Source organism: Scyliorhinus torazame, chromosome 6 (assembly GCF_047496885.1).
Source record: "Scyliorhinus torazame isolate Kashiwa2021f chromosome 6, sScyTor2.1, whole genome shotgun sequence".
Taxonomy (NCBI): domain Eukaryota; kingdom Metazoa; phylum Chordata; class Chondrichthyes; order Carcharhiniformes; family Scyliorhinidae; genus Scyliorhinus; species Scyliorhinus torazame.
This window is the reverse complement of record NC_092712.1, coordinates 287,982,316-288,010,235: the sequence shown is the minus strand read 5'-3', so window position 1 is coordinate 288,010,235 and position 27,920 is coordinate 287,982,316. Positions and strand designations below refer to the sequence as shown.

The window sequence follows — 27,920 nt, the reverse complement described above, 5'->3', positions numbered from 1 at the left end:
TTCTGGTGGTGCTGCAGGATAAGAGCACTCATTGCTGACTATTTGATTGCATGGCAGCTCCCGGAGGCAGGATATCCACTTGGATGGGGGCAGAAGTTCTGGCTGAGCCAATTAAAGGCCCTATTGTATCTAAATGGCTGACGGGTGAGCTGGCCATTTGAAGCACACTTGCCTCTGACTTTTACATTGGTGTGCAGAAGGAGCATACTTGTAGAGTAAAGTTCTGCCACCCATATTTTCTCTCCCTCCCCCGCACCCCCAATTTTCTTCCTGCAACTTCCCCAATCCCCTCACTCTCTCTATCTCTCTCTCTCGTATACCTCTCCAAATTGCTCTCCCCAAATCTCTTCCCCAATTTTTTTCTTTTCTTTCAGTTCTCCTCACCTTCCAGCATTGTCATTCACTTTTCCTTCATACTTTCCTCTCCATCTTTCCACTCCCAATCCCTGTGCTGGTCCCTGCCCACTTCCTTAGTTCTCAAGTTCCTTCGGTGATATCACCTGGGTATGAGGGAAACAACCTCACACAAAGGGAAACCTCTGAAGGGAGTGAAGCATCAGTTTGCTCACAACCATTCAGTTATTTCACCCTGCCTACTTCAAGCCCAGCTGCTTGGTGGAATTGTGAAAAGTAGGAATAAATGTGCATGGGGAAAAAAGAGGATAAACTGTCAAGTTCATTGGAACTGACAAATCAACCACCAAAACCGTTAGACGTCATCTGTTGGAGGAACCTGTTAAGTTATTAAGGTTTTCAAAATTATTCCTTTCAATGTGGCTGCTTGCGTGAAGTATGTCAGGCTTCTGGCATTAAAAGGAACTCAACAATTATCACAATCTTGAGGAGACTACACAGTTGTTCCTAATCTTCTACGTCTGCCCTGATGGTAAATTTGCTACCAATCAACGCATACTGGAAAATTGAACAGCAAAGCATCCATGATATTCCCAAATCCACTCACTGCCAGTGGGCAAGGCTCCCAATTCTAGCACTGGCTTCAAAGTTTTCTCCAACCATGGAATCAATCTGCTAGTTTAAAAAGTAATATTCAAAATTTCTCAACTCACCATTTGGACTGTGTGCTTCAAATGAAATCCATTGTTCCAGGTCCTTTAGGGTATCAAAGTTGTCTAGATGAAATGCTTTTTCATGGGATCCTGAAATCGTCACAAGCTCAGCATGATTAGCAGAGCCAATACCGATGGCAAAAACATTAAGCCCTCTATCTCTGATGGCTCTGGCAGCTTCAGACACATGATCGCCTGACTCTCCATCTGTAATCAGTATGAGGTATTGTTGTATTCCAGGCCGGCCCCCTTTTGAGCTATCAAAGTAGTCGATTGTAAAGTTCAGTGCTTGGCCGGTATTTGTACCCCCATGTAACTGCTGAATCTGATGAACAGCTTTCAGTAATACTGCTTTGTCATCATATTGATCAAGCTGAAATTCCAAACGTGGCTTAGTGCTGAACTGTATGATGCCAATTTGGACTCTGGTTTTACCAAACTCATTTTTGTTGATAAAGCTTATTATAGCTTCTTTTACTTGTTCAAAGTTTTGAGAGTGTATACTACTTGATCCATCGATTAGGAAAATGATGTCCGCCACTTCTGGATTACTGCCCGCTGCAGGAAAATAAAACAAAAAAGATTTGTTTGCAATTTCATCATTTGTGCCAGGAAGCAGAGGGACTTTTAAGCAATCTATGTTTGTATTGTTGGATATTAGAAGTAAAGGTAGTGTTTCTCCGGCCGCGTTCACCTGGCGACAGGAAAATGAGGAACGAGGTCATTGGAGAACGCATCTCCATTCTGCGTGGCACACCGTTGGCGTTCATGCGGCGGGCGGGCAGCAGAATCCGGCCCAAAGGTACAGATTTAAGTGAGTATAATTAAATGTTTTTTTGAAATAAAGTTTAACACTTCAGTTTAATTTGCGCTAAGCAATGGTGTTTGCATGTTTGGGAGGTTTGGTTTCATTTCAAACTTTGTCTGTATTGTTATTAGAGAGTTTACATTGTTAAAAATCAAACAGGAGCACTGGAATTTGGTTCACAACCAGGGGCCACTTTAAGTTAGAAAGACTTTTTGCATTTAGTTAAGGCTGGACCCAAGGCTGCTGGAGGTAGGTAGCTGGAGGAGAAACAGCTCTCCCAACTGTGCCAGAAGCAGAGAAGCAGAACAATGAAGTCATGGGAAGGAAGCAAGTCCCAGAAACTAATGAACAGATAGTTCGAGAAACCTAGGAATTACAAGAGATGTTCCAGGTAAACTGAACTCAAAAGAACAAAGGAACTGGCAATTGAAAAAAGGTACTGTTCATTGAAGTTAAAGCAAGGGAATGAGAGAGAGAGAGAGAGTCTCCAGTTAAAGACAGCTGAAAAGTACAGGCCTGATGGAATTGGCTAGCGACAAGCCAGTTATCTGAAGTGATCCTAAGGTTGGTGATATCTTAATGCCTGTGAAGCAATAGTGATCTATTGTTGTGGCTGTGTCCTTAGAGATCGTGTGGAAGATTGAAAGCACATGGCAATTCAAAATAGAAAATCCTTCTAAGGAGATTCTACAATCCTCAAAATTACTTCTTGCTGGAAGAAAGAGCTGAGGGAAAACGTTGTTTGGACGAAGAATCTAAGGCATGTCTTTTCAAGAGTTAAATTTGTGAAACACTTGAGTAGAAGTCAGAGTCCATTGAGGCCAGTTGGCTCACAGTGTAAGAAACATCTGGGGGAAATTGAGGTGGAATCTACAGAAGTTTGATTGGGTGTCATCTGCCACTTGGTTTCAGAGTGGGCTGTGAAGAGAAGTCAGGGATAGCAATGAAAAATCAATGATGAAACACTTTCTCTTTCCTAAAAGCTCCTCCCTTAGACAAAAGCCTTTCAAACAGCAGCTGTTATAAGTGTCAGAGGATTCCAAGAAAGTCCCAGCACTTGAAAACCCTCACATTCCCTGAGAGCCATTAATTTTGTAAGCACCCTTTTAGTTTAACCGAGCAAGCCTCACTAGCCTGTGATTGACTGTTTCCAGGTTCAGGCATAACTGTGTGATGGATTATTTATTTATTTTTCCTTTCACGTTTGAATGCATCTCAAGTACAGTTCTTTGATGCGAACCACAATGTTTGCAAACACTCTTGCAATGATTGTCTGTTCCTCACCACATCAAAGGAGCTAAATTGCTTCAGTTCCTCATTTCTCACTTCCAGGTTTCATTTGCCCCTTTCCCTGTCTACCTGGTCCCCTAAGCTCTGCACCGGAGGCTGTGTCTGGTCCCGGCAAGATGCCGACATTGAACTAATGCCCGGCTCTGTACTACTCCACTTCTTTGGGACTCAGTGTAGTCCCAGAAATAGCCACTGGTTCTGGTGGTGCTGCAGGATAAGAGCACTCACTGCTGACTATCTGATTGCATGGCAGCTCCCGGAGGAAGGATATCTTCTTGGATGGGGGCAGAAGTTCTGGATGAGCAAATTAAAGGCCCTATTGTAGTTAAATGGCTGAAGAGTGAGCTGGCCATTTGAAGCACACTTGCCTCTGACTTTTATATTGGTGTGCGGAAGGACCATACTCGTAGACTTACGTTCTGCCTGCCATATTTTCTCTCCCTTCCCCGCACCCCCAATTTTCTTCCTGTAACTTCCCCAATCCCCTCACTCTCTCTATCTCTCTCTCTCTTCTGCCTCTCCGAATTACTCGCCCCAAATCTCTTCCCCAATTTTTTTCTTTTCTTTCAGTTATCCTCACCTTCCAGATTCGTCATTCACTTTACCTTCATATTTTCCTCTCCATCTTTCAATTCCCAATCCCTGTGCTGTTCCCTGCCCACTTCCTTAGTTCTCAAAGGGCAGCACGGTAGCATTGTGGATAGCACAATTGCTTCACAGCTCCAGGGTCCCAGGTTCGATTTCGGCTTGGGTCACTGTCTGTGTGGAGTCTGCACATCCTCCCCGTGTGTGCGTGGGTTTTCTCCGGGTGCTCTGGTTTCCTCCCACAGTCCAAAGATGTGCAGGTTAGCTGGATTGGCCATGATAAATTGCCCTTAGTGTCCAAAATTCCCCTTAGTGTTGGGTGAGGTTACTGGGTTCTGGGGATAGAATGGAGGTGTTGACCTTCGGTAGGGTGCTCTTTCCAAGAGCCGGTGCAGACTCGATGGGCCGAATGGCCTCCTTCTGCACTGTGAATTCTATGATTCTATGAAAGTTCCTTCGGTGATATCACCTGGGTGTGAGGGAAACAATGTCACACAAAGGGAAACCTCTGAAGAGAGTGAAGCATCAGTTTGCTCACAACTATTCAGTTAGTTCACCCTGCCTACTTCAAGCCCAGCTGCTTGGTGGAATTGTTAAAAGTAGGAATAAATGTGCATGGGGAAAAAAGAGGATCAACTGTCAAGTTTATTGGAACTGACAAATCAACCACCAAAACGGTTAAACGTCATCTGTTGGAGAAGCCTGTTAAGTTGTTAAGGTTTTCAAAATTCTTACTTTCAATGTGACTGCTTGGCTGAAGTATGCCAGGCTCCTGGCATTAAAAGGAACGCAACAATTATCACAATCTTGAGGAGACAACACAGTTGTTACTAATCTTCTACGTCTGCACTGATGGTAAATTTGCTACCAATCAACGCATACTGGAAAGATGAACAGCAAAGCATCCATGATATTCCCAAATCCATTGCCAGTGGCAAGGCTCCCAATTCTAGCACTGGCTTCAAAGTTTTCTCCAACCATGGAATCAATCTGCTAGTTTAAAAAGAAAAATTCAAACTTTTTCAACTCACCATTTGGATTGCGTGCTTCAAATGAAATCCATTTTTCCAGGTCCTTTAGGGTATCAAAGTTGTCTAGATGAAATGCTTTTTCATGGGATCCTGAAATCGTCACAAGCTCAGCATGATTAGCAGCGCCAATACCGATGGCAAAAACATTAAGCCCTCTATCTCTGATGGCTCTGGCAGCTTCAGACACCTGATCACCTGACTCTCCATCTGTAATCAGTATGAGGTATTGTTGTATTCCAGGCCGGCCCCCTTTTGAGCTATCAAAGTAGCCGATTGTAAAGTTCAGTGCTTGGCCGGTATTTGTACCCCCATGTAACTGCTGAATCTGATGAACAGCTTTCAGTAATACTGCTTTGTCATCATATTGATCAAGCTGAAATTCCAAACGTGGCTTAGTGCTGAACTGTATGACACCAATTTGGACTCTGGTTTTACCAAACTCATTTTTGTTGATAAAGCTTATTATAGCTTCTTTTACTTGTTCAAAGTTTTGAGAGTGTATACTACTTGATCCATCGATTAGGAAAATGATGTCCGCCACTTCTGGATTACTGCCGGCTGCAGGAAAATAAATCAAAAAAGATTTGTTTGCAATTTCATCATTTGTGCCAGGAAGGAGAGGGAGTTTTAAGCAATCTAGGTTTGTATTGTTGGATATTAGAAGTAAAGGTCGTGGTTCTCCGGCTGCGTCCACCTGGTGACAGGAAAATGAGGAACGAGGTCATTGGGAACCCATCTCCATTCTACGTGGCACAACATTGGCATTCATGCGGCGGGCGGGCAGCAGAATCCGGCCCAAAGGTACAGATTTAGTGAGTATAATTAAATCTTTTTTTGAAATAAAGTTGAACACTTAAGTTTAATTTGCGCTAAGCAATGGTGTTTGCATGTTTGGGAGGTTTGGTTTCATTTCAAACTTTGACTGTTTTGTGATTAGAGAGTTTACCATGTTAAAAACCAAACAGGAGCACTGGAATTTGCTTAGCAACCAGGGGCCACTTTAAGTTTGAAATTCTTTTTGCATTTAGTTAAGGCTGGACCCAAGGCAGCTGGAGGTAGGTAGCTGGAGGAGAAACAGCTCTCCCAACTGTGCCAGAAGCAGAGAAGCAGAACAATGAAGTCATGGGAAGGAAGCAAGTCCCAGAGACTAATGAACAAATGGTTCGAGAAACCTTGGAATTACAAGAGATGTTCCAGGAAAATGGGGGTCAAAACAACAAAGGACCTGGAAATTGTAAAAAGGTACTGTTCATTGAAGTTAAAGGAAGGGACAGAGAGAGAGAATCTCCAGTTAAAGACAGCTGAAAAGTACAGACCTGATGGAGTCGGCTAGCAAGAAGCCAGTTATCTGAAGTAATCCTAAGGTTGGTGATATCTTAATGCCTGTGAAGCAACAGTGATCTATTTTGGTGGCTGTGTCCTTAGAGATCGTGTGGAAGATTGAAAGCACATGGCAATTCAAAATAGAAAATCCTTCGAAGGAGATTCTACAATCCTCAAAATTACTTCTTGCTGGAAGAAAGAGCTGACGGAAAACGTTCTTTGGACGAAGATTCTAAGGCATGTCTTTTCAAGACTTAAATTTGTGAAACACTTGAGTGGAAGTCAGAGCCCATTGAGGCCAGTTGGCTCACAGTGTAAGAAACATCTGGGGGGAATTGAGGAGGAATCTACAGAAGTTAAATTGGGTGTATCTGCCACTTGGTTTTAGAGTGGGCTGTGAAGAGAAGTCAGGGATTGCAGTGAAAAATCAATGATGAAACACTTTCCCTTTCCTAAAAGCTGCTCCCTTAGACAAAAGCCTTTCAAACAGCAGCTGTTACAAGTGTCAGAGGATTCCAAGAAAGCCCCCAGCACTTCAAAACCGTCACATTCCCTGAGAGCCATTAATTTTGTAAGCACCCATTTAGCTTCACCGAGCAAGACCTCACTAGCCTGTGATTGACTGTTTCCAGGTTCAGGCATAACTGTCTGATGGATGATTTATTTATTGTTCCCTTCACGTTTGAATGCATCTCAAGTACAGTTCTTTGATGCGAACCACAATGTTTACAAACACGCTTGCAATGATTGTCTGCTCCTCACCACATCAAAGGTGCTAAATAGTTTAATTTCCTCATTTCTCACCTCCAGGTTTCATTTGCCCGTTTCACTGTCTAACTGGTCCCCTTAACTCTCCACCGGAGGCTGTGTCTGGTGCCGGCAAGATCCTGAACTTGAACTAATGCTCGGCTCCGTATTACTTCACTTCTTTGGGACTCTGTGTAGTCCCAGAAGTGGCCACCGGTTCTGGTGGTGCTGCAGGATAAGAGCACTCATTGCTGACTATTTGATTGCATGGCAGCTCCCGGAGGCAGGATATCCACTTGGATGGGGGCAGAAGTTCTGGCTGAGCCAATTAAAGGCCCTATTGTATCTAAATGGCTGACGGGTGAGCTGGCCATTTGAAGCACACTTGCCTCTGACTTTTACATTGGTGTGCAGAAGGAGCATACTTGTAGAGTAAAGTTCTGCCACCCATATTTTCTCTCCCTCCCCCGCACCCCCAATTTTCTTCCTGCAACTTCCCCAATCCCCTCACTCTCTCTATCTCTCTCTCTCGTATACCTCTCCAAATTGCTCTCCCCAAATCTCTTCCCCAATTTTTTTCTTTTCTTTCAGTTCTCCTCACCTTCCAGCATTGTCATTCACTTTTCCTTCATACTTTCCTCTCCATCTTTCCACTCCCAATCCCTGTGCTGGTCCCTGCCCACTTCCTTAGTTCTCAAGTTCCTTCGGTGATATCACCTGGGTATGAGGGAAACAACCTCACACAAAGGGAAACCTCTGAAGGGAGTGAAGCATCAGTTTGCTCACAACCATTCAGTTATTTCACCCTGCCTACTTCAAGCCCAGCTGCTTGGTGGAATTGTGAAAAGTAGGAATAAATGTGCATGGGGAAAAAAGAGGATAAACTGTCAAGTTCATTGGAACTGACAAATCAACCACCAAAACCGTTAGACGTCATCTGTTGGAGGAACCTGTTAAGTTATTAAGGTTTTCAAAATTATTCCTTTCAATGTGGCTGCTTGCGTGAAGTATGTCAGGCTTCTGGCATTAAAAGGAACTCAACAATTATCACAATCTTGAGGAGACTACACAGTTGTTCCTAATCTTCTACGTCTGCCCTGATGGTAAATTTGCTACCAATCAACGCATACTGGAAAATTGAACAGCAAAGCATCCATGATATTCCCAAATCCACTCACTGCCAGTGGGCAAGGCTCCCAATTCTAGCACTGGCTTCAAAGTTTTCTCCAACCATGGAATCAATCTGCTAGTTTAAAAAGTAATATTCAAAATTTCTCAACTCACCATTTGGACTGTGTGCTTCAAATGAAATCCATTGTTCCAGGTCCTTTAGGGTATCAAAGTTGTCTAGATGAAATGCTTTTTCATGGGATCCTGAAATCGTCACAAGCTCAGCATGATTAGCAGAGCCAATACCGATGGCAAAAACATTAAGCCCTCTATCTCTGATGGCTCTGGCAGCTTCAGACACATGATCGCCTGACTCTCCATCTGTAATCAGTATGAGGTATTGTTGTATTCCAGGCCGGCCCCCTTTTGAGCTATCAAAGTAGTCGATTGTAAAGTTCAGTGCTTGGCCGGTATTTGTACCCCCATGTAACTGCTGAATCTGATGAACAGCTTTCAGTAATACTGCTTTGTCATCATATTGATCAAGCTGAAATTCCAAACGTGGCTTAGTGCTGAACTGTATGATGCCAATTTGGACTCTGGTTTTACCAAACTCATTTTTGTTGATAAAGCTTATTATAGCTTCTTTTACTTGTTCAAAGTTTTGAGAGTGTATACTACTTGATCCATCGATTAGGAAAATGATGTCCGCCACTTCTGGATTACTGCCCGCTGCAGGAAAATAAAACAAAAAAGATTTGTTTGCAATTTCATCATTTGTGCCAGGAAGCAGAGGGACTTTTAAGCAATCTATGTTTGTATTGTTGGATATTAGAAGTAAAGGTAGTGTTTCTCCGGCCGCGTTCACCTGGCGACAGGAAAATGAGGAACGAGGTCATTGGAGAACGCATCTCCATTCTGCGTGGCACACCGTTGGCGTTCATGCGGCGGGCGGGCAGCAGAATCCGGCCCAAAGGTACAGATTTAAGTGAGTATAATTAAATGTTTTTTTGAAATAAAGTTTAACACTTCAGTTTAATTTGCGCTAAGCAATGGTGTTTGCATGTTTGGGAGGTTTGGTTTCATTTCAAACTTTGTCTGTATTGTTATTAGAGAGTTTACATTGTTAAAAATCAAACAGGAGCACTGGAATTTGGTTCACAACCAGGGGCCACTTTAAGTTAGAAAGACTTTTTGCATTTAGTTAAGGCTGGACCCAAGGCTGCTGGAGGTAGGTAGCTGGAGGAGAAACAGCTCTCCCAACTGTGCCAGAAGCAGAGAAGCAGAACAATGAAGTCATGGGAAGGAAGCAAGTCCCAGAAACTAATGAACAGATAGTTCGAGAAACCTAGGAATTACAAGAGATGTTCCAGGTAAACTGAACTCAAAAGAACAAAGGAACTGGCAATTGAAAAAAGGTACTGTTCATTGAAGTTAAAGCAAGGGAATGAGAGAGAGAGAGAGAGTCTCCAGTTAAAGACAGCTGAAAAGTACAGGCCTGATGGAATTGGCTAGCGACAAGCCAGTTATCTGAAGTGATCCTAAGGTTGGTGATATCTTAATGCCTGTGAAGCAATAGTGATCTATTGTTGTGGCTGTGTCCTTAGAGATCGTGTGGAAGATTGAAAGCACATGGCAATTCAAAATAGAAAATCCTTCTAAGGAGATTCTACAATCCTCAAAATTACTTCTTGCTGGAAGAAAGAGCTGAGGGAAAACGTTGTTTGGACGAAGAATCTAAGGCATGTCTTTTCAAGAGTTAAATTTGTGAAACACTTGAGTAGAAGTCAGAGTCCATTGAGGCCAGTTGGCTCACAGTGTAAGAAACATCTGGGGGAAATTGAGGTGGAATCTACAGAAGTTTGATTGGGTGTCATCTGCCACTTGGTTTCAGAGTGGGCTGTGAAGAGAAGTCAGGGATAGCAATGAAAAATCAATGATGAAACACTTTCTCTTTCCTAAAAGCTCCTCCCTTAGACAAAAGCCTTTCAAACAGCAGCTGTTATAAGTGTCAGAGGATTCCAAGAAAGTCCCAGCACTTGAAAACCCTCACATTCCCTGAGAGCCATTAATTTTGTAAGCACCCTTTTAGTTTAACCGAGCAAGCCTCACTAGCCTGTGATTGACTGTTTCCAGGTTCAGGCATAACTGTGTGATGGATTATTTATTTATTTTTCCTTTCACGTTTGAATGCATCTCAAGTACAGTTCTTTGATGCGAACCACAATGTTTGCAAACACTCTTGCAATGATTGTCTGTTCCTCACCACATCAAAGGAGCTAAATTGCTTCAGTTCCTCATTTCTCACTTCCAGGTTTCATTTGCCCCTTTCCCTGTCTACCTGGTCCCCTAAGCTCTGCACCGGAGGCTGTGTCTGGTCCCGGCAAGATGCCGACATTGAACTAATGCCCGGCTCTGTACTACTCCACTTCTTTGGGACTCAGTGTAGTCCCAGAAATAGCCACTGGTTCTGGTGGTGCTGCAGGATAAGAGCACTCACTGCTGACTATCTGATTGCATGGCAGCTCCCGGAGGAAGGATATCTTCTTGGATGGGGGCAGAAGTTCTGGATGAGCAAATTAAAGGCCCTATTGTAGTTAAATGGCTGAAGAGTGAGCTGGCCATTTGAAGCACACTTGCCTCTGACTTTTATATTGGTGTGCGGAAGGACCATACTCGTAGACTTACGTTCTGCCTGCCATATTTTCTCTCCCTTCCCCGCACCCCCAATTTTCTTCCTGTAACTTCCCCAATCCCCTCACTCTCTCTATCTCTCTCTCTCTTCTGCCTCTCCGAATTACTCGCCCCAAATCTCTTCCCCAATTTTTTTCTTTTCTTTCAGTTATCCTCACCTTCCAGATTCGTCATTCACTTTACCTTCATATTTTCCTCTCCATCTTTCAATTCCCAATCCCTGTGCTGTTCCCTGCCCACTTCCTTAGTTCTCAAAGGGCAGCACGGTAGCATTGTGGATAGCACAATTGCTTCACAGCTCCAGGGTCCCAGGTTCGATTTCGGCTTGGGTCACTGTCTGTGTGGAGTCTGCACATCCTCCCCGTGTGTGCGTGGGTTTTCTCCGGGTGCTCTGGTTTCCTCCCACAGTCCAAAGATGTGCAGGTTAGCTGGATTGGCCATGATAAATTGCCCTTAGTGTCCAAAATTCCCCTTAGTGTTGGGTGAGGTTACTGGGTTCTGGGGATAGAATGGAGGTGTTGACCTTCGGTAGGGTGCTCTTTCCAAGAGCCGGTGCAGACTCGATGGGCCGAATGGCCTCCTTCTGCACTGTGAATTCTATGATTCTATGAAAGTTCCTTCGGTGATATCACCTGGGTGTGAGGGAAACAATGTCACACAAAGGGAAACCTCTGAAGAGAGTGAAGCATCAGTTTGCTCACAACTATTCAGTTAGTTCACCCTGCCTACTTCAAGCCCAGCTGCTTGGTGGAATTGTTAAAAGTAGGAATAAATGTGCATGGGGAAAAAAGAGGATCAACTGTCAAGTTTATTGGAACTGACAAATCAACCACCAAAACGGTTAAACGTCATCTGTTGGAGAAGCCTGTTAAGTTGTTAAGGTTTTCAAAATTCTTACTTTCAATGTGACTGCTTGGCTGAAGTATGCCAGGCTCCTGGCATTAAAAGGAACGCAACAATTATCACAATCTTGAGGAGACAACACAGTTGTTACTAATCTTCTACGTCTGCACTGATGGTAAATTTGCTACCAATCAACGCATACTGGAAAGATGAACAGCAAAGCATCCATGATATTCCCAAATCCATTGCCAGTGGCAAGGCTCCCAATTCTAGCACTGGCTTCAAAGTTTTCTCCAACCATGGAATCAATCTGCTAGTTTAAAAAGAAAAATTCAAACTTTTTCAACTCACCATTTGGATTGCGTGCTTCAAATGAAATCCATTTTTCCAGGTCCTTTAGGGTATCAAAGTTGTCTAGATGAAATGCTTTTTCATGGGATCCTGAAATCGTCACAAGCTCAGCATGATTAGCAGCGCCAATACCGATGGCAAAAACATTAAGCCCTCTATCTCTGATGGCTCTGGCAGCTTCAGACACCTGATCACCTGACTCTCCATCTGTAATCAGTATGAGGTATTGTTGTATTCCAGGCCGGCCCCCTTTTGAGCTATCAAAGTAGCCGATTGTAAAGTTCAGTGCTTGGCCGGTATTTGTACCCCCATGTAACTGCTGAATCTGATGAACAGCTTTCAGTAATACTGCTTTGTCATCATATTGATCAAGCTGAAATTCCAAACGTGGCTTAGTGCTGAACTGTATGACACCAATTTGGACTCTGGTTTTACCAAACTCATTTTTGTTGATAAAGCTTATTATAGCTTCTTTTACTTGTTCAAAGTTTTGAGAGTGTATACTACTTGATCCATCGATTAGGAAAATGATGTCCGCCACTTCTGGATTACTGCCGGCTGCAGGAAAATAAATCAAAAAAGATTTGTTTGCAATTTCATCATTTGTGCCAGGAAGGAGAGGGAGTTTTAAGCAATCTAGGTTTGTATTGTTGGATATTAGAAGTAATGGTCGTGGTTCTCCGGCTGCGTCCACCTGGTGACAGGAAAATGAGGAACGAGGTCATTGGGAACCCATCTCCATTCTACGTGGCACAACATTGGCATTCATGCGGCGGGCGGGCAGCAGAATCCGGCCCAAAGGTACAGATTTAGTGAGTATAATTAAATCTTTTTTTGAAATAAAGTTGAACACTTAAGTTTAATTTGCGCTAAGCAATGGTGTTTGCATGTTTGGGAGGTTTGGTTTCATTTCAAACTTTGACTGTTTTGTGATTAGAGAGTTTACCATGTTAAAAACCAAACAGGAGCACTGGAATTTGCTTAGCAACCAGGGGCCACTTTAAGTTTGAAATTCTTTTTGCATTTAGTTAAGGCTGGACCCAAGGCAGCTGGAGGTAGGTAGCTGGAGGAGAAACAGCTCTCCCAACTGTGCCAGAAGCAGAGAAGCAGAACAATGAAGTCATGGGAAGGAAGCAAGTCCCAGAGACTAATGAACAAATGGTTCGAGAAACCTTGGAATTACAAGAGATGTTCCAGGAAAATGGGGGTCAAAACAACAAAGGACCTGGAAATTGTAAAAAGGTACTGTTCATTGAAGTTAAAGGAAGGGACAGAGAGAGAGAATCTCCAGTTAAAGACAGCTGAAAAGTACAGACCTGATGGAGTCGGCTAGCAAGAAGCCAGTTATCTGAAGTAATCCTAAGGTTGGTGATATCTTAATGCCTGTGAAGCAACAGTGATCTATTGTGGTGGCTGTGTCCTTAGAGATCGTGTGGAAGATTGAAAGCACATGGCAATTCAAAATAGAAAATCCTTCGAAGGAGATTCTACAATCCTCAAAATTACTTCTTGCTGGAAGAAAGAGCTGAGGGAAAACGTTCTTTGGACGAAGATTCTAAGGCATGTCTTTTCAAGACTTAAATTTGTGAAACACTTGAGTGGAAGTCAGAGCCCATTGAGGCCAGTTGGCTCACAGTGTAAGAAACATCTGGGTGGAATTGAGGAGGAATCTACAGAAGTTAAATTGGGTGTATCTGCCACTTGGTTTTAGAGTGGGCTGTGAAGAGACGTCAGGGATTGCAGTGAAAAATCAATGATGAAACACTTTCCCTTTCCTAAAAGCTGCTCCCTTAGACAAAAGCCTTTCAAACAGCAGCTGTTACAAGTGTCAGAGGATTCCAAGAAAGCCCCCAGCACTTCAAAACCGTCACATTCCCTGAGAGCCATTAATTTTGTAAGCACCCATTTAGCTTCACCGAGCAAGACCTCACTAGCCTGTGATTGACTGTTTCCAGGTTCAGGCATAACTGTCTGATGGATGATTTATTTATTGTTCCCTTCACGTTTGAATGCATCTCAAGTACAGTTCTTTGATGCGAACCACAATGTTTACAAACACGCTTGCAATGATTGTCTGCTCCTCACCACATCAAAGGAGCTAAATAGTTTAATTTCCTCATTTCTCACCTCCAGGTTTCATTTGCCCGTTTCACTGTCTAACTGGTCCCCTTAACTCTCCACCGGAGGCTGTGTCTGGTGCCGGCAAGATCCTGAACTTGAACTAATGCTCGGCTCCGTATTACTTCACTTCTTTGGGACTCTGTGTAGTCCCAGAAATGGCCACCGGTTCTGGTGGTGCTGCAGGATAAGAGCACTCATTGCTGACTATTTGATTGCATGGCAGCTCCCGGAGGCAGGATATCCACTTGGATGGGGGCAGAAGTTCTGGCTGAGCCAATTAAAGGCCCTATTGTATCTAAATGGCTGACGGGTGAGCTGGCCATTTGAAGCACACTTGCCTCTGACTTTTACATTGGTGTGCAGAAGGAGCATACTTGTAGAGTAAAGTTCTGCCACCCATATTTTCTCTCCCTCCCCCGCACCCCCAATTTTCTACCTGCAACTTCCCCAATCCCCTCACTCTCTCTATCTCTCTCTCTCGTATGCCTCTCCAAATTGCTCTCCCCAAATCTCTTCCCCAATTTTTTTCTTTTCTTTCAGTTCTCCTCACCTTCCAGCATTGTCATTCACTTTTCCTTCATACTTTCATCTCCATCTTTCCACTCCCAATCCCTGTGCTGGTCCCTGCCCACTTCCTTAGTTCTCAAGTTCCTTCGGTGATATCACCTGGGTATGAGGGAAACAACCTCACACAAAGGGAAACCTCTGAAGGGAGTGAAGCATCAGTTTGCTCACAACCATTCAGTTATTTCACCCTGCCTACTTCAAGCCCAGCTGCTTGGTGGAATTGTGAAAAGTAGGAATAAATGCGCATGGGGAAAAAAGAGGATAAACTGTCAAGTTCATTGGAACTGACAAATCAACCACCAAAAGCGTTAGATGTCATCTGTTGGAGGAACCTGTTAAGTTATTAAGGTTTTCAAAATTATTCCTTTCAATGTGGCTGCTTGCGTGAAGTATGTCAGGCTTCTGGCATTAAAAGGAACTCAACAATTATCACAATCTTGAGGAGACTACACAGTTGTTCCTAATCTTCTACGTCTGCCCTGATGGTAAATTTGCTACCAATCAACGCATACTGGAAAATTGAACAGCAAAGCATCCATGATATTCCCAAATCCACTCACTGCCAGTGGGCAAGGCTCCCAATTCTAGCACTGGCTTCAAAGTTTTCTCCAACCATGGAATCAATCTGCTAGTTTAAAAAGTAATATTCAAAATTTCTCAACTCACCATTTGGACTGTGTGCTTCAAATGAAATCCATTGTTCCAGGTCCTTTAGGGTATCAAAGTTGTCTAGATGAAATGCTTTTTCATGGGATCCTGAAATCGTCACAAGCTCAGCATGATTAGCAGAGCCAATACCGATGGCAAAAACATTAAGCCCTCTATCTCTGATGGCTCTGGCAGCTTCAGACACATGATCGCCTGACTCTCCATCTGTAATCAGTATGAGGTATTGTTGTATTCCAGGCCGGCCCCCTTTTGAGCTATCAAAGTAGTCGATTGTAAAGTTCAGTGCTTGGCCGGTATTTGTACCCCCATGTAACTGCTGAATCTGATGAACAGCTTTCAGTAATACTGCTTTGTCATCATATTGATCAAGCTGAAATTCCAAACGTGGCTTAGTGCTGAACTGTATGATGCCAATTTGGACTCTGGTTTTACCAAACTCATTTTTGTTGATAAAGCTTATTATAGCTTCTTTTACTTGTTCAAAGTTTTGAGAGTGTATACTACTTGATCCATCGATTAGGAAAATGATGTCCGCCACTTCTGGATTACTGCCCGCTGCAGGAAAATAAAACAAAAAAGATTTGTTTGCAATTTCATCATTTGTGCCAGGAAGCAGAGGGACTTTTAAGCAATCTATGTTTGTATTGTTGGATATTGGAAGTAAAGGTAGTGTTTCTCCGGCCGCGTTCACCTGGCGACAGGAAAATGAGGAACGAGGTCATTGGAGAACGCATCTCCATTCTACGTGGCACACCGTTGCCGTTCATGCGGCGGGCGGGCAGCAGAATCCGGCCCAAAGGTACAGATTTAAGTGAGTATAATTAAATGTTTTTTTGAAATAAAGTTTAACACTTCAGTTTAATTTGCGCTAAGCAATGTTGCTTGCATGTTTGGGAGGTTTGGTTTCATTTCAAACTTTGTCTGTATTGTTATTAGAGAGTTTACATTGTTAAAAATCAAACAGGAGCACTGGAATTTGGTTCACAACCAGGGGCCATTTTAAGTTAGAAAGACTTTTTGCATTTAGTTAAGGCTGGACCCAAGGCTGCTGGAGGTAGGTAGCTGGAGGAGAAACAGCTCTCCCAACTGTGCCAGAAGCAGAGAAGCAGAACAATGAAGTCATGGGAAGGAAGCAAGTCCCAGAAACTAATGAACAGATAGTTCGAGAAACCTAGGAATTACAAGAGATGTTCCAGGTAAACTGAACTCAAAAGAACAAAGGAACTGGCAATTGAAAAAAAGTACTGTTCATTGAAGTTAAAGCAAGGGAATGAGAGAGAGAGAGAGAGTCTCCAGTTAAAGACAGCTGAAAAGTACAGGCCTGATGGAATTGGCTAGCGACAAGCCAGTTATCTGAAGTGATCCTAAGGTTGGTGATATCTTAATGCCTGTGAAGCAATAGTGATCTATTGTTGTGGCTGTGTCCTTAGAGATCGTGTGGAAGATTGAAAGCACATGGAAATTCAAAATAGAAAATCCTTCTAAGGAGATTCTACAATCCTCAAAATTACTTCTTGCTGGAAGAAAGAGCTGAGGGAAAACGTTGTTTGGACGAAGAATCTAAGGCATGTCTTTTCAAGAGTTAAATTTGTGAAACACTTGAGTAGAAGTCAGAGTCCATTGAGGCCAGTTGGCTCACAGTGTAAGAAACATCTGGGGGAAATTGAGGTGGAATCTACAGAAGTTTGATTGGGTGTCATCTGCCACTTGGTTTCAGAGTGGGCTGTGAAGAGAAGTCAGGGATAGCAATGAAAAATCAATGATGAAACACTTTCTCTTTCCTAAAAGCTCCTCCCTTAGACAAAAGCCTTTCAAACAGCAGCTGTTATAAGTGTCAGAGGATTCCAAGAAAGTCCCAGCACTTGAAAACCCTCACATTCCCTGAGAGCCATTAATTTTGTAAGCACCCTTTTAGTTTAACCGAGCAAGCCTCACTAGCCTGTGATTGACTGTTTCCAGGTTCGGGCATTACTGTGTGATGGATTATTTATTTATTTTTCCTTTCACGTTTGAATGCATCTCAAGTACAGTTCTTTGATGCGAACCACAATGTTTGCAAACACTCTTGCAATGATTGTCTGTTCCTCACCACATCAAAGGAGCTAAATTGCTTCAGTTCCTCATTTCTCACTTCCAGGTTTCATTTGCCCCTTTCCCTGTCTACCTGGTCCCCTAAGCTCTGCACCGGAGGCTGTGTCTGGTCCCGGCAAGATGCCGACATTGAACTAATGCCCGGCTCTGTACTACTCCACTTCTTTGGGACTCAGTGTAGTCCCAGAAATAGCCACTGGTTCTGGTGGTGCTGCAGGATAAGAGCACTCACTGCTGACTATCTGATTGCATGGCAGCTCCCGGAGGAAGGATATCTTCTTGGATGGGGGCAGAAGTTCTGGATGAGCAAATTAAAGGCCCTATTGTAGTTAAATGGCTGAAGAGTGAGCTGGCCATTTGAAGCACACTTGCCTCTGACTTTTATATTGGTGTGCGGAAGGACCATACTCGTAGACTTACGTTCTGCCTGCCATATTTTCTCTCCCTTCCCCGCACCCCCAATTTTCTTCCTGTAACTTCCCCAATCCCCTCACTCTCTCTATCTCTCTCTCTCGTCTGCCTCTCCGAATTACTCGCCCCAAACCTCTTCCCCAATTTTTTTCTTTTCTTTCAGTTATCCTCACCTTCCAGATTCGTCATTCACTTTACCTTCATATTTTCCTCTCCATCTTTCAATTCCCAATCCCTGTGCTGTTCCCTGCCCACTTCCTTAGTTCTCAAAGGGCAGCACGGTAGCATTGTGGATAGCACAATTGCTTCACAGCTCCAGGGTCCCAGGTTCGATTTCGGCTTGGGTCACTGTCTGTGTGGAGTCTGCACATCCTCCCCGTGTGTGCGTGGGTTTTCTCCGGGTGCTCTGGTTTCCTCCCACAGTCCAAAGATGTGCAGGTTAGCTGGATTGGCCATGATAAATTGCCCTTAGTGTCCAAAACTCCCCTTAGTGTTGGGTGAGGTTACTGGGTTCTGGGGATAGAATGGAGGTGTTGACCTTCGGTAGGGTGCTCTTTCCAAGAGCCGGTGCAGACTCGATGGGCCGAATGGCCTCCTTCTGCACTGTGAATTCTATGATTCTATGAAAGTTCCTTCGGTGATATCACCTGGGTGTGAGGGAAACAATGTCACACAAAGGGAAACCTCTGAAGAGAGTGAAGCATCAGTTTGCTCACAACTATTCAGTTAGTTCACCCTGCCTACTTCAAGCCCAGCTGCTTGGTGGAATTGTTAAAAGTAGGAATAAATGTGCATGGGGAAAAAAGAGGATCAACTGTCAAGTTTATTGGAACTGACAAATCAACCACCAAAACGGTTAAACGTCATCTGTTGGAGAAGCCTGTTAAGTTGTTCAGGTTTTCAAAATTCTTACTTTCAATGTGACTGCTTGGCTGAAGTATGCCAGGCTCCTGGCATTAAAAGGAACGCAACAATTATCACAATCTTGAGGAGACAACACAGTTGTTACTAATCTTCTACGTCTGCACTGATGGTAAATTTGCTACCAATCAACGCATACTGGAAAGATGAACAGCAAAGCATCCATGATATTCCCAAATCCATTGCCAGTGGCAAGGCTCCCAATTCTAGCACTGGCTTCAAAGTTTTCTCCAACCATGGAATCAATCTGCTAGTTTAAAAAGAAAAATTCAAACTTTTTCAACTCACCATTTGGATTGCGTGCTTCAAATGAAATCCATTTTTCCAGGTCCTTTAGGGTATCAAAGTTGTCTAGATGAAATGCTTTTTCATGGGATCCTGAAATCGTCACAAGCTCAGCATGATTAGCAGCGCCAATACCGATGGCAAAAACATTAAGCCCTCTATCTCTGATGGCTCTGGCAGCTTCAGACACCTGATCACCTGACTCTCCATCTGTAATCAGTATGAGGTATTGTTGTATTCCAGGCCGGCCCCCTTTTGAGCTATCAAAGTAGCCGATTGTAAAGTTCAGTGCTTGGCCGGTATTTGTACCCCCATGTAACTGCTGAATCTGATGAACAGCTTTCAGTAATACTGCTTTGTCATCATATTGATCAAGCTGAAATTCCAAACGTGGCTTAGTGCTGAACTGTATGACACCAATTTGGACTCTGGTTTTACCAAACTCTTTTTTGTTGATAAAGCTTATTATAGCTTCTTTTACTTGTTCAAAGTTTTGAGAGTGTATACTACTTGATCCATCGATTAGGAAAATGATGTCCGCCACTTCTGGATTACTGCCGGCTGCAGGAAAATAAATCAAAAAAGATTTGTTTGCAATTTCATCATTTGTGCCAGGAAGGAGAGGGAGTTTTAAGCAATCTAGGTTTGTATTGTTGGATATTAGAAGTAAAGGTCGTGGTTCTCCGGCTGCATCCACCTGGTGACAGGAAAATGAGGAACGAGGTCATTGGGAACCCATCACCATTCTACGTGGCACACCATTGGCATTCATGCGGCGGGCGGGCAGCAGAATCCGGCCCAAAGGTACAGATTTAGTGAGTATAATTAAATCTTTTTTTGAAATAAAGTTGAACACTTAAGTTTAATTTGCGCTAAGCAATGGTGTTTGCATGTTTGGGAGGTTTGGTTTCATTTCAAACTTTGACTGTTTTGTGATTAGAGAGTTTACCATGTTAAAAACCAAACAGGAGCACTGGAATTTGCTTAGCAACCAGGGGCCACTTTAAGTTTGAAATTCTTTTTGCATTTAGTTAAGGCTGGACCCAAGGCAGCTGGAGGTAGGTAGCTGGAGGAGAAACAGCTCTCCCAACTGTGCCAGAAGCAGAGAAGCAGAACAATGAAGTCATGGGAAGGAAGCAAGTCCCAGAGACTAATGAACAAATGGTTCGAGAAACCTTGGAATTACAAGAGATGTTCCAGGAAAATGGGGGTCAAAACAACAAAGGACCTGGAAATTGTAAAAAGGTACTGTTCATTGAAGTTAAAGGAAGGGACAGAGAGAGAGAATCTCCAGTTAAAGACAGCTGAAAAGTACAGACCTGATGGAGTCGGCTAGCAAGAAGCCAGTTATCTGAAGTAATCCTAAGGTTGGTGATATCTTAATGCCTGTGAAGCAACAGTGATCTATTGTGGTGGCTGTGTCCTTAGAGATCGTGTGGAAGATTGAAAGCACATGGCAATTCAAAATAGAAAATCCTTCGAAGGAGATTCTACAATCCTCAAAATTACTTCTTGCTGGAAGAAAGAGCTGAGGGAAAACGTTCTTTGGACGAAGATTCTAAGGCATGTCTTTTCAAGACTTAAATTTGTGAAACACTTGAGTGGAAGTCAGAGCCCATTGAGGCCAGTTGGCTCACAGTGTAAGAAACATCTGGGTGGAATTGAGGAGGAATCTACAGAAGTTAAATTGGGTGTATCTGCCACTTGGTTTTAGAGTGGGCTGTGAAGAGACGTCAGGGATTGCAGTGAAAAATCAATGATGAAACACTTTCCCTTTCCTAAAAGCTGCTCCCTTAGACAAAAGCCTTTCAAACAGCAGCTGTTACAAGTGTCAGAGGATTCCAAGAAAGCCCCCAGCACTTCAAAACCGTCACATTCCCTGAGAGCCATTAATTTTGTAAGCACCCATTTAGCTTCACCGAGCAAGACCTCACTAGCCTGTGATTGACTGTTTCCAGGTTCAGGCATAACTGTCTGATGGATGATTTATTTATTGTTCCCTTCACGTTTGAATGCATCTCAAGTACAGTTCTTTGATGCGAACCACAATGTTTACAAACACGCTTGCAATGATTGTCTGCTCCTCACCACATCAAAGGAGCTAAATAGTTTAATTTCCTCATTTCTCACCTCCAGGTTTCATTTGCCCGTTTCACTGTCTAACTGGTCCCCTTAACTCTCCACCGGAGGCTGTGTCTGGTGCCGGCAAGATCCTGAACTTGAACTAATGCTCGGCTCCGTATTACTTCACTTCTTTGGGACTCTGTGTAGTCCCAGAAATGGCCACCGGTTCTGGTGGTGCTGCAGGATAAGAGCACTCATTGCTGACTATTTGATTGCATGGCAGCTCCCGGAGGCAGGATATCCACTTGGATGGGGGCAGAAGTTCTGGCTGAGCCAATTAAAGGCCCTATTGTATCTAAATGGCTGACGGGTGAGCTGGCCATTTGAAGCACACTTGCCTCTGACTTTTACATTGGTGTGCAGAAGGAGCATACTTGTAGAGTAAAGTTCTGCCACCCATATTTTCTCTCCCTCCCCCGCACCCCCAATTTTCTACCTGCAACTTCCCCAATCCCCTCACTCTCTCTATCTCTCTCTCTCGTATGCCTCTCCAAATTGCTCTCCCCAAATCTCTTCCCCAATTTTTTTCTTTTCTTTCAGTTCTCCTCACCTTCCAGCATTGTCATTCACTTTTCCTTCATACTTTCATCTCCATCTTTCCACTCCCAATCCCTGTGCTGGTCCCTGCCCACTTCCTTAGTTCTCAAGTTCCTTCGGTGATATCACCTGGGTATGAGGGAAACAACCTCACACAAAGGGAAACCTCTGAAGGGAGTGAAGCATCAGTTTGCTCACAACCATTCAGTTATTTCACCCTGCCTACTTCAAGCCCAGCTGCTTGGTGGAATTGTGAAAAGTAGGAATAAATGCGCATGGGGAAAAAAGAGGATAAACTGTCAAGTTCATTGGAACTGACAAATCAACCACCAAAAGCGTTAGATGTCATCTGTTGGAGGAACCTGTTAAGTTATTAAGGTTTTCAAAATTATTCCTTTCAATGTGGCTGCTTGCGTGAAGTATGTCAGGCTTCTGGCATTAAAAGGAACTCAACAATTATCACAATCTTGAGGAGACTACACAGTTGTTCCTAATCTTCTACGTCTGCCCTGATGGTAAATTTGCTACCAATCAACGCATACTGGAAAATTGAACAGCAAAGCATCCATGATATTCCCAAATCCACTCACTGCCAGTGGGCAAGGCTCCCAATTCTAGCACTGGCTTCAAAGTTTTCTCCAACCATGGAATCAATCTGCTAGTTTAAAAAGTAATATTCAAAATTTCTCAACTCACCATTTGGACTGTGTGCTTCAAATGAAATCCATTGTTCCAGGTCCTTTAGGGTATCAAAGTTGTCTAGATGAAATGCTTTTTCATGGGATCCTGAAATCGTCACAAGCTCAGCATGATTAGCAGAGCCAATACCGATGGCAAAAACATTAAGCCCTCTATCTCTGATGGCTCTGGCAGCTTCAGACACATGATCGCCTGACTCTCCATCTGTAATCAGTATGAGGTATTGTTGTATTCCAGGCCGGCCCCCTTTTGAGCTATCAAAGTAGTCGATTGTAAAGTTCAGTGCTTGGCCGGTATTTGTACCCCCATGTAACTGCTGAATCTGATGAACAGCTTTCAGTAATACTGCTTTGTCATCATATTGATCAAGCTGAAATTCCAAACGTGGCTTAGTGCTGAACTGTATGATGCCAATTTGGACTCTGGTTTTACCAAACTCATTTTTGTTGATAAAGCTTATTATAGCTTCTTTTACTTGTTCAAAGTTTTGAGAGTGTATACTACTTGATCCATCGATTAGGAAAATGATGTCCGCCACTTCTGGATTACTGCCCGCTGCAGGAAAATAAAACAAAAAAGATTTGTTTGCAATTTCATCATTTGTGCCAGGAAGCAGAGGGACTTTTAAGCAATCTATGTTTGTATTGTTGGATATTGGAAGTAAAGGTAGTGTTTCTCCGGCCGCGTTCACCTGGCGACAGGAAAATGAGGAACGAGGTCATTGGAGAACGCATCTCCATTCTACGTGGCACACCGTTGCCGTTCATGCGGCGGGCGGGCAGCAGAATCCGGCCCAAAGGTACAGATTTAAGTGAGTATAATTAAATGTTTTTTTGAAATAAAGTTTAACACTTCAGTTTAATTTGCGCTAAGCAATGTTGCTTGCATGTTTGGGAGGTTTGGTTTCATTTCAAACTTTGTCTGTATTGTTATTAGAGAGTTTACATTGTTAAAAATCAAACAGGAGCACTGGAATTTGGTTCACAACCAGGGGCCATTTTAAGTTAGAAAGACTTTTTGCATTTAGTTAAGGCTGGACCCAAGGCTGCTGGAGCTAGGTAGCTGGAGGAGAAACAGCTCTCCCAACTGTGCCAGAAGCAGAGAAGCAGAACAATGAAGTCATGGGAAGGAAGCAAGTCCCAGAAACTAATGAACAGATAGTTCGAGAAACCTAGGAATTACAAGAGATGTTCCAGGTAAACTGAACTCAAAAGAACAAAGGAACTGGCAATTGAAAAAAAGTACTGTTCATTGAAGTTAAAGCAAGGGAATGAGAGAGAGAGAGAGAGTCTCCAGTTAAAGACAGCTGAAAAGTACAGGCCTGATGGAATTGGCTAGCGACAAGCCAGTTATCTGAAGTGATCCTAAGGTTGGTGATATCTTAATGCCTGTGAAGCAATAGTGATCTATTGTTGTGGCTGTGTCCTTAGAGATCGTGTGGAAGATTGAAAGCACATGGAAATTCAAAATAGAAAATCCTTCTAAGGAGATTCTACAATCCTCAAAATTACTTCTTGCTGGAAGAAAGAGCTGAGGGAAAACGTTGTTTGGACGAAGAATCTAAGGCATGTCTTTTCAAGAGTTAAATTTGTGAAACACTTGAGTAGAAGTCAGAGTCCATTGAGGCCAGTTGGCTCACAGTGTAAGAAACATCTGGGGGAAATTGAGGTGGAATCTACAGAAGTTTGATTGGGTGTCATCTGCCACTTGGTTTCAGAGTGGGCTGTGAAGAGAAGTCAGGGATAGCAATGAAAAATCAATGATGAAACACTTTCTCTTTCCTAAAAGCTCCTCCCTTAGACAAAAGCCTTTCAAACAGCAGCTGTTATAAGTGTCAGAGGATTCCAAGAAAGTCCCAGCACTTGAAAACCCTCACATTCCCTGAGAGCCATTAATTTTGTAAGCACCCTTTTAGTTTAACCGAGCAAGCCTCACTAGCCTGTGATTGACTGTTTCCAGGTTCGGGCATTACTGTGTGATGGATTATTTATTTATTTTTCCTTTCACGTTTGAATGCATCTCAAGTACAGTTCTTTGATGCGAACCACAATGTTTGCAAACACTCTTGCAATGATTGTCTGTTCCTCACCACATCAAAGGAGCTAAATTGCTTCAGTTCCTCATTTCTCACTTCCAGGTTTCATTTGCCCCTTTCCCTGTCTACCTGGTCCCCTAAGCTCTGCACCGGAGGCTGTGTCTGGTCCCGGCAAGATGCCGACATTGAACTAATGCCCGGCTCTGTACTACTCCACTTCTTTGGGACTCAGTGTAGTCCCAGAAATAGCCACTGGTTCTGGTGGTGCTGCAGGATAAGAGCACTCACTGCTGACTATCTGATTGCATGGCAGCTCCCGGAGGAAGGATATCTTCTTGGATGGGGGCAGAAGTTCTGGATGAGCAAATTAAAGGCCCTATTGTAGTTAAATGGCTGAAGAGTGAGCTGGCCATTTGAAGCACACTTGCCTCTGACTTTTATATTGGTGTGCGGAAGGACCATACTCGTAGACTTACGTTCTGCCTGCCATATTTTCTCTCCCTTCCCCGCACCCCCAATTTTCTTCCTGTAACTTCCCCAATCCCCTCACTCTCTCTATCTCTCTCTCTCGTCTGCCTCTCCGAATTACTCGCCCCAAACCTCTTCCCCAATTTTTTTCTTTTCTTTCAGTTATCCTCACCTTCCAGATTCGTCATTCACTTTACCTTCATATTTTCCTCTCCATCTTTCAATTCCCAATCCCTGTGCTGTTCCCTGCCCACTTCCTTAGTTCTCAAAGGGCAGCACGGTAGCATTGTGGATAGCACAATTGCTTCACAGCTCCAGGGTCCCAGGTTCGATTTCGGCTTGGGTCACTGTCTGTGTGGAGTCTGCACATCCTCCCCGTGTGTGCGTGGGTTTTCTCCGGGTGCTCTGGTTTCCTCCCACAGTCCAAAGATGTGCAGGTTAGCTGGATTGGCCATGATAAATTGCCCTTAGTGTCCAAAACTCCCCTTAGTGTTGGGTGAGGTTACTGGGTTCTGGGGATAGAATGGAGGTGTTGACCTTCGGTAGGGTGCTCTTTCCAAGAGCCGGTGCAGACTCGATGGGCCGAATGGCCTCCTTCTGCACTGTGAATTCTATGATTCTATGAAAGTTCCTTCGGTGATATCACCTGGGTGTGAGGGAAACAATGTCACACAAAGGGAAACCTCTGAAGAGAGTGAAGCATCAGTTTGCTCACAACTATTCAGTTAGTTCACCCTGCCTACTTCAAGCCCAGCTGCTTGGTGGAATTGTTAAAAGTAGGAATAAATGTGCATGGGGAAAAAAGAGGATCAACTGTCAAGTTTATTGGAACTGACAAATCAACCACCAAAACGGTTAAACGTCATCTGTTGGAGAAGCCTGTTAAGTTGTTCAGGTTTTCAAAATTCTTACTTTCAATGTGACTGCTTGGCTGAAGTATGCCAGGCTCCTGGCATTAAAAGGAACGCAACAATTATCACAATCTTGAGGAGACAACACAGTTGTTACTAATCTTCTACGTCTGCACTGATGGTAAATTTGCTACCAATCAACGCATACTGGAAAGATGAACAGCAAAGCATCCATGATATTCCCAAATCCATTGCCAGTGGCAAGGCTCCCAATTCTAGCACTGGCTTCAAAGTTTTCTCCAACCATGGAATCAATCTGCTAGTTTAAAAAGAAAAATTCAAACTTTTTCAACTCACCATTTGGATTGCGTGCTTCAAATGAAATCCATTTTTCCAGGTCCTTTAGGGTATCAAAGTTGTCTAGATGAAATGCTTTTTCATGGGATCCTGAAATCGTCACAAGCTCAGCATGATTAGCAGCGCCAATACCGATGGCAAAAACATTAAGCCCTCTATCTCTGATGGCTCTGGCAGCTTCAGACACCTGATCACCTGACTCTCCATCTGTAATCAGTATGAGGTATTGTTGTATTCCAGGCCGGCCCCCTTTTGAGCTATCAAAGTAGCCGATTGTAAAGTTCAGTGCTTGGCCGGTATTTGTACCCCCATGTAACTGCTGAATCTGATGAACAGCTTTCAGTAATACTGCTTTGTCATCATATTGATCAAGCTGAAATTCCAAACGTGGCTTAGTGCTGAACTGTATGACACCAATTTGGACTCTGGTTTTACCAAACTCTTTTTTGTTGATAAAGCTTATTATAGCTTCTTTTACTTGTTCAAAGTTTTGAGAGTGTATACTACTTGATCCATCGATTAGGAAAATGATGTCCGCCACTTCTGGATTACTGCCGGCTGCAGGAAAATAAATCAAAAAAGATTTGTTTGCAATTTCATCATTTGTGCCAGGAAGGAGAGGGAGTTTTAAGCAATCTAGGTTTGTATTGTTGGATATTAGAAGTAAAGGTCGTGGTTCTCCGGCTGCGTCCACCTGGTGACAGGAAAATGAGGAACGAGGTCATTGGGAACCCATCACCATTCTACGTGGCACACCATTGGCATTCATGCGGCGGGCGGGCAGCAGAATCCGGCCCAAAGGTACAGATTTAGTGAGTATAATTAAATCTTTTTTTGAAATAAAGTTGAACACTTAAGTTTAATTTGCGCTAAGCAATGGTGTTTGCATGTTTGGGAGGTTTGGTTTCATTTCAAACTTTGACTGTTTTGTGATTAGAGAGTTTACCATGTTAAAAACCAAACAGGAGCACTGGAATTTGCTTAGCAACCAGGGGCCACTTTAAGTTTGAAATTCTTTTTGCATTTAGTTAAGGCTGGACCCAAGGCAGCTGGAGGTAGGTAGCTGGAGGAGAAACAGCTCTCCCAACTGTGCCAGAAGCAGAGAAACAGAACAATGAAGTCATGGGAAGGAAGCAAGTCCCAGAGACTAATGAACAAATGGTTCGAGAAACCTTGGAATTACAAGAGATGTTCCAGGAAAATGGGGGTCAAAACAACAAAGGACCTGGAAATTGTAAAAAGGTACTGTTCATTGAAGTTAAAGGAAGGGACAGAGAGAGAGAATCTCCAGTTAAAGACAGCTGAAAAGTACAGACCTGATGGAGTCGGCTAGCAAGAAGCCAGTTATCTGAAGTAATCCTAAGGTTGGTGATATCTTAATGCCTGTGAAGCAACAGTGATCTATTGTGGTGGCTGTGTCCTTAGAGATCGTGTGGAAGATTGAAAGCACATGGCAATTCAAAATAGAAAATCCTTCGAAGGAGATTCTACAATCCTCAAAATTACTTCTTGCTGGAAGAAAGAGCTGAGGGAAAACGTTCTTTGGACGAAGATTCTAAGGCATGTCTTTTCAAGACTTAAATTTGTGAAACACTTGAGTGGAAGTCAGAGCCCATTGAGGCCAGTTGGCTCACAGTGTAAGAAACATCTGGGGGGAATTGAGGAGGAATCTACAGAAGTTAAATTGGGTGTATCTGCCACTTGGTTTTAGAGTGGGCTGTGAAGAGAAGTCAGGGATTGCAATGAAAAATCAATGATGAAACACTTTCCCTTTCCTAAAAGCTGCTCCCTTAGACAAAAGCCTTTCAAACAGCAGCTGTTACAAGTGTCAGAGGATTCCAAGAAAGCCCCCAGCACTTCAAAACCGTCACATTCCCTGAGAGCCATTAATTTTGTAAGCACCCATTTAGCTTCACCGAGCAAGACCTCACTAGC

At 43.4% G+C, this 27,920-nt stretch overlaps 1 protein-coding gene across 1 annotated transcript in view; it reads right to left on the bottom strand.

The window, feature by feature from the left end:
- The window catches only part of LOC140425873 (collagen alpha-6(VI) chain-like), an 87,458-nt gene that overhangs the window by 13,104 nt on the left and 46,434 nt on the right, over nt 1–27,920 (bottom strand). Inside the window, exons 18-23 of the mRNA XM_072510253.1 lie at nt 25,690–25,760; nt 18,769–18,879; nt 11,701–11,811; nt 4,633–4,743; nt 4,486–4,522; nt 1,068–1,625 (exon numbers count right to left, since the gene is read on the bottom strand). Of these exons, the coding sequence (XP_072366354.1) occupies nt 1,068–1,625; nt 4,486–4,522; nt 4,633–4,743; nt 11,701–11,811; nt 18,769–18,879; nt 25,690–25,760 (999 nt within the window). The remainder of the gene's footprint in view (nt 1–1,067; nt 1,626–4,485; nt 4,523–4,632; nt 4,744–11,700; nt 11,812–18,768; nt 18,880–25,689; nt 25,761–27,920) is intronic.